We start from the raw sequence: 6559 nt of genomic DNA on the forward strand, positions 1-6559 counted from the left end.
CTTGGGCCAGGATGAATACCTTTGCAACAAACAGTAATCGGCGGGGTTTGTGGACAGACAAATCGCCCCCTTCTGCTCCGGTACTTCAATTTGCGGTGTTAGCGCCCATGTCGGCCAATAGCCTTCCGACTGGTAGAGCCATGCAGGACCGTGCTGCCAGATGGTTGGGCGCAGAAACTCTTCGGGTGTTTGGCCGCGTGATATTAAGTCCGCGGGATTGTCGTCGGTAGGAACGTGGCGCCAATCGCGGATGCTGGTTTTTGTTTGAATTTCGGAGACTCTGTTAGCGACGAATGTTTTAAGGGTGTGAGGTGATGTATTGAGCCAATGGAGGACGATAGTGGAATCGGTCCAATAGATAGTTCGAGTAATTTTGTGTGATAGGGCTTGTTGTATTGTCGACATCAGGGACGTAAGAAGGAGTGCTCCGCTCAGCTCGAGCCGAGGAATGGTCTGGCACTTGAGTGGGGCGACTTTCGATTTTGCGGTTAAAAGTTGGGTCCAAACACGGCCGTTGGTGTTAAGGGTTCGAAGATAAATACAGGCTCCGTAAGCCTTTTCGCTGGCATCGCAGAAACCATGCAGTTCAATTTCCATTGCGGACTCGATTATTGCCTTGCGTGGGAACCTGACGTTGTTTAATAAGGGTAATTGGGCATAGTACCTTTCCCACTCTGTATGTAACTCGATCGGAAGTGATTCATCCCAATCGATTTTCGACGACCATATTCGTTGAAGTAGCATCTTGGCCCGAACAATCACCGGTGCGAGCAGACCGAGCGGATCGTAAATTTTTGCAATCTCCGAGCTGATGATTCGTTTCGTGACTCGAGAGGGCGTGGGTTTGACTTCGACCGAGTAAAGAATAGAGTCGTCAGTCGAAGTAAATTGGTGAGTTCTGTTCTGAGCGTGAGGGCTTCGTCCTTCGTTTCAGCTCCGGTGAGAGCGTCGTCGACGTAGAAATCCCGCTGCAGTACCTGTGCTGCACGTGGAAATCGATGTCCTTCGTCCTCTGCCAGTTGCTTGAGGCACCGAATAGCTAGATACGGGGCTGCGGATAAACCGAACGTTACAGTGTTAAGCTCATATGTTTCTGTTTCTCCACTCGCGCTGCGCCATAATATCCTTTGATATTTCCGATCCTCTGGTCGTACGAGGAATTGCCGATACATTTTCTCGATGTCGCCGGTGAGTACGTATTGATGAGCGCGGAATCTAATTAATATATAAAATAAATCTTCCTGTAACTTGGGTCCTGTGTGAAGTGTATCGTTTAAGGAGGTTCCGGTAGTGCTTGGTGCCGATCCGTCGAAAACTACACGGAGTTTGGTGGTTTGACTCGATGCTTTGGTCACGCCATGATGGGGTAAATAGTATCCGTTGTCGTCGGAGTGGTTGTCATTGACCTTCGTCATGTGTCCCAACGCCAGGTATTCCTGTATTACCGTTCGATATTCTGATTCGAAGCGTTTGTCGTGCTGGAATCGGCGATTGAGTGAGGCGAGTCGTTTACTCGCCAGCGTTTTAGAGGATCCGAGTGACTGAAGCTGATCGTTGAAAGGTAGAGCGACGATGTATCGTCCTTCGCTGGTGCGTCGGGTGTGGGCTTGGAAGTGTTCTTCGCATCGTCGATCTGCCTCTGAGATATGTTTAATTGAGGGTCCTTCATCGATTTCCCAAAACCGCGCGAGGTCTGCTTGTAAAGTCGTCGTGGATGTGTGAAATATGTTTGTAGCGGTTTGGGAAGTTGGACTCCCCCCGATTACCCATCCGAATCGCGTCTTTTGCAGACGCAGTCCAGGCTCGTCTGGCTGCGTGAGGTTGACTTGTCCCACACACATCGACGCGAGTGTTGAACCTGAGCTTAATAGTACATCTATCGGAGCTGGTAAATGAAATCGTGGATCGGCCAATTTGAGATTTTTTGGTATCTCAAGTGTCGAACGATCGATGGGTTTGCTGGGAATTAAGGTTGATATGATTGGAATGATAAGGAACGTTAATGTCCGCGTGTATGTACCGTCAGTGGAAGTGATCGTGGCCGTGATGTGTCGCTTAGAGGTCGTTGTCAAGGTATCTAGAGCTCCGATCGGGACCGAACATTTGTTTTGCCTTATCTTTAACGATTTTGCTAATTCCTCGGTAATGAAGTTCATACTGGATCCGGTGTCGAGCAACGCTCGACAACGGATTGGTTGCTGTTTATCATTCAAAATATTAATCTGCGCTGTGATGACTAGATCATTGGACAGTAATTCGGATGCTATTGGTTTGATATGTTCGGTCATGAACGGAGTCGTCGATCGTCGGCGTCATTGGTTGTGTGTTCGTTTGTCACTGGGCGGTGGACTTGGAGACGCGGCTGTTCGTGGTGTTTCCGATCTGTGGTCTGTTGTGTGCCTTTTGCGACGAGTGGGTGATACGTAGGGTGGCAAAGAAGGTGTTGTGGATCGGCTATTTGATGGGGAAGATTTCGGGCTGGACGTGCTGGAACGAGACCCTGAATGGCGTTTTGTCCTATGCAGCATTGTATGATGTCGTTCTACGCATACGCGACATGATCCTGCGAAACAATGCTTCGTTGTGTGCCCTTTCCCGAGGCAGTTGAGGCATAGTGATGCCCTTTTGACCTCCCGAATGCGTTCGCGAAGGGATTTGGTTTTGAAGGTGTCACATCTCCAAATGGGGTGTGGTCCTTGACAGGTGGGACATGTTGGAATAACCTGTGTCGCCGTAAGTACATGCCCTCGTGATGCGCGTTGACGGACAGGACTAGTTTGTTCCGGTGATTCTCTTGTTTGTCTGACCGTGGTGATCGGTCTGGAGCTTCGTGCTAATCTCTCTAGGAAGTTTAGTAACTGAATGTACGGAGGCACCTCGTTGTTGGGCAGCGTCATTTCCCATTGCTTTTGGATACTTAGTGGTATTTTCGAGAGGATGAGGCTGTTGAGCATAGCACTGGTATCGGGGTAGGATTCTCCTAATTTGTTCAATGCATATATGTGTTGTTTAAATGTGTGGACTAAGCGCCTTAATTCCGTTGGAGATTCCTTGGTTATCCTTGGATAATCAATTATTGCCATGCAGTGACTGAAAGCTGTGTATCGTGGACATTCGAAACTTTCCTTGAGAACGGCAATAGCCTGACTGTAGTTTACATTACTAAGGGGTAACGCGTTTAAACAATCGGCTGCTTCTCCTTGCAGGGCGGACTGCAGGTAATGGAATTTCTGTATGTCAGTGAGACTAGGATTTTTATCGATTGTGGAGGAAAAGGTATCATAAAACGTGTTCCATTTTTCTAAGCTTCCGTCAAAGGTAGGGAGCCGAAGATCTGGTAATTTAATGGATATCGGATTTAAACTTGCGGATGATGCACAGGTTGGAGGGTTTATGGATGTCGACGGCGAAGCTGTTTGCGCGTTCCTCAGAAGATTTTGTAGCCTTGTGTCTACCGCGACGTACTGATCCCTTATTTCGAAGCCGCGCGCTTGTTCCTCCTCGTCCAATACTTCTAATTCGAGTTGAATCGCTTCGAATTGACTCGCAACTTCGGTCAGTTGTTTCTCGTAATTCTTTAATAAGGAATTTTGCTGACTCTCAGATTGCTCGTACTCGTCCAGTCGATTCGATAAATATGTGAATCGGCCGCTACAATAGCCTCGTCTCCGACGCAGAGAGATGAGTTGGTCTTCGCTCGTCATCGTTGCCGAGGATAGGAGATGGTTGAAATAAGGAACGAGCTTACCTTACTGTCGTGCGGCGTGAGGTCGCGTGTATGTTAAGTTGTGAAATTCGTTGCGTTGATGATTGTCCAGCTGCGACGGAAGGCTGCGTGGTTGCGTTCCCTTGCCAATGGGATGTGCTTCTTCGAAGATGACGCGCCTGACGTCACTGGTTTCGCTGTAGTGGATGCTCCTGCTTCCGCTGCTGGTTTTGATAAAGTCACGTGGCACTGTGTGGTCACTGGTAAGTGCACTCTTCACTGGCACGTGATCCGGCTCGAAGGACCAAAATGTTTCGATCATTCGCGGAGAGACGCGATCGCGAGATATCACGTCAACGAGAGTTGTAAGTTCTCGTTACGATTGAACAATCGACGCCACGAACTGATCGATTCCCTTATTTCGATTATGATAATAAGGGTAGTTCAATGAAATTTCACAGAATCAACACAACTAAATTAATGTTTATTGCACAACTTATTAACTAGAAAATATAAATGGAATAACAAAAAGAAATGTGACTATGTAATGCGCGATACAAGATATGTGTAGACTGTTTGGCTTCTCGAAACGTTCTGATTCTTTCTGGAAGGCGACCCCCACTACCTTCGGATCACGCCACATTCTTTTACGCCAGATAAAATAACGGCCACGAATCGACGTTTCTGGAGGTCGCTCTGCTTAATGAACCATGCGCTTGCCACTACAATGTTTATTTTGCCGGGCAGCCGCGACGATCCGTCTGCGACATTATAGTGCCGCGACCGACAGTGAAGAATATGATCTATGGCAAGCCGCATGGCGTAACATAATCTAAATTAGAGATATATTAGTAAAACATGAAATGAAATATATATATTTACATTATAATTTTTAAACATATTCGTATTTTTAAACATCATTAACTAAATTTCTAAATAATTAAGAATATACTGCTTCTTATTAAATAGGTACGAAATGTTTTTATTAGCGAGAAGCTATTAAAAGTGATGGTTGACAAATTGTATCGATATACCACAAGTTGACGAAGTATACCAGTAATAATTTAACAAAGCAAATTCTTCACTGCGATCTTCGAGAGAAATTCCTTGGAATTGGAATTGTTGTAACGAACGCAGCTGCATTTATAACATGCGACATAAGTAAACTCTTTTATATACTAAGCTATTTGATTAATGCTAAGTATGTAAGAAATCTAAAAAGCTTTTAAAATCGTATATTTATCATTGTACTATTGATTTTCCTACCATTTCGAAATGTACAACTTTGAGAGTAATTACTATATCTTCGTTCTTAAATAATGGAGCAGCTAGCGAAAAAAATGAAGGAAAGGCGGAGAAACGATGCAGAATATTCATAACGTGCACGTGATTCATCTGCATGTTTCAGTTTTGTTGTATATTTCACAATCGAACATTTTCTTTTCTCTTCTATCGTACTCTTGTATCTTGTGACGTGACTGTTTCTCGTGGGAGATAAGAGCAAGACGAAATACGGTTTCTAGCATTTCGCAAACAAAAAAGGACGAAACTGTTCGCTTTTCTTCTGTTTTCTTGTTTTTAAATAGAGATGAAAGATAAAAAGACATATCTACAGAATTTATTCTATTTCCATTACACTATTTTCATCTAAATCAATTGGCTTGCTGAATAAATTCTTCTTGTTTACAGGCATAGCTAATAGAGATTTGGATAGTCTAATATGGCTTATTTTCATTCTTTTTCTTAGTTCTAATACTTTCTTTAAATCTTTCTCGCCAAACCTTATAAATTTAAAATTATTCGCACACTGTAATTCATTATTCCAATTCAATAACATTTCACACTGAGTTGCATTTAAAATATCAGAAATTTCTGAAAAATAAAGGAGGGTTTGTACATCAGGATATATTGAAAATAAATTTGGCTGTAATTCTTTACCTATTCCACGTGTATGATATTCTCCTAGTTCTTTCTACTCTAATTATATGTTCCCTCCTAGCATGCTGTCTACTCCTGTTGCTACCTATAGACCTTTTAATAGTAATTTCTTCCATTTCTTCATCATTTCTTGCTACATACCTTTGGATCAAATATAGAACTATAACTAATCACATCTTTAATGTACAATCTCTGTATCATCATGTGTATACATTTTTGTTTTACCTCCGTTTCTAACAAACTTGCAGTTATCTCTGGAGTATAGGGTCATACGCCTGGAATCATATTGTTTCTGATCCACGATATTTTCTCTCCTATTGAATTCTGTTTTATCAAGCAGGACATTTCTGCCTTCTGTCTATTTGATATTCTGAAACAACACACATTGTCCATTTCCTTCTTTATTACACAAAAGTATTATATAATCATATAAAATAAATGAAATGTACATAACAAAATCACATAATTTAATAGTAATTGTATTTACTTTTTGGCTTTTTTCGTAATAGCGATAGACTTTCTGCTATTTGGGTGTATCATTTTCTTTGGCTTCAGGAATTCTTTTCTCATTGCAGTGGCCTATAAAAGACAACAAAATAAATTAGTTAAAATATTACCATGGCTATGAATTATTTCGATTATCCTAATCATCAAAACTCCAACTCAGGCTATCCGTTTACTCAATGTATAATCATGCACAGGCGAATAGTCGACAGTATCACACGCTTAGAAGCACTAATAGAGTAGACAAAACATCCTACATGCCACAGCTATCGAAACAATAACCAGATAGCAACGGATAGGCGCCTCTGATATACACCCGACGATAACCGCTTCAGAGGGACTAAAACCTCAGTACAAGAAGTCTCCCAAATCAGCGTTCTATACCTCTTTGTTATAACACCCTGAACCGTC

At 42.9% G+C, this 6559-nt stretch overlaps 1 protein-coding gene across 3 annotated transcripts; it reads right to left on the bottom strand.

Moving 5' to 3' along the window:
- Positions 1-5538: 5538 nt before the first annotated feature.
- Positions 5539-6242, bottom strand: LOC117239761 (translation machinery-associated protein 16 homolog). 3 transcript variants are annotated; one of them, XM_033505580.1, is made up of 4 exons: positions 6132-6242; positions 5870-6014; positions 5645-5804; positions 5539-5578 (listed from the first exon to the last, which is right to left on the bottom strand). In XM_033505580.1, exons 2-4 carry the CDS (start codon positions 5913-5915, stop codon positions 5569-5571), a joined length of 216 nt encoding a protein of 71 aa, XP_033361471.1. In that variant the 5' UTR covers positions 5916-6014; positions 6132-6242; the 3' UTR covers positions 5539-5568. The 3 variants fall into 3 exon arrangements, with proteins under 3 accessions (XP_033361471.1, XP_033361470.1, XP_033361472.1); XM_033505579.1 differs by having other exon boundaries at positions 5645-5810; XM_033505581.1 differs by having other exon boundaries at positions 5645-5785; positions 5857-6014.
- Between the last annotated feature and the right edge of the window lie 317 nt (positions 6243-6559).

Source organism: Bombus vosnesenskii, unplaced genomic scaffold (assembly GCF_011952255.1).
Source record: "Bombus vosnesenskii isolate JDL3184/JDL3185 unplaced genomic scaffold, Bvos_JDL3184-5_v1.1 scf7180000014149, whole genome shotgun sequence".
Taxonomy (NCBI): domain Eukaryota; kingdom Metazoa; phylum Arthropoda; class Insecta; order Hymenoptera; family Apidae; genus Bombus; species Bombus vosnesenskii.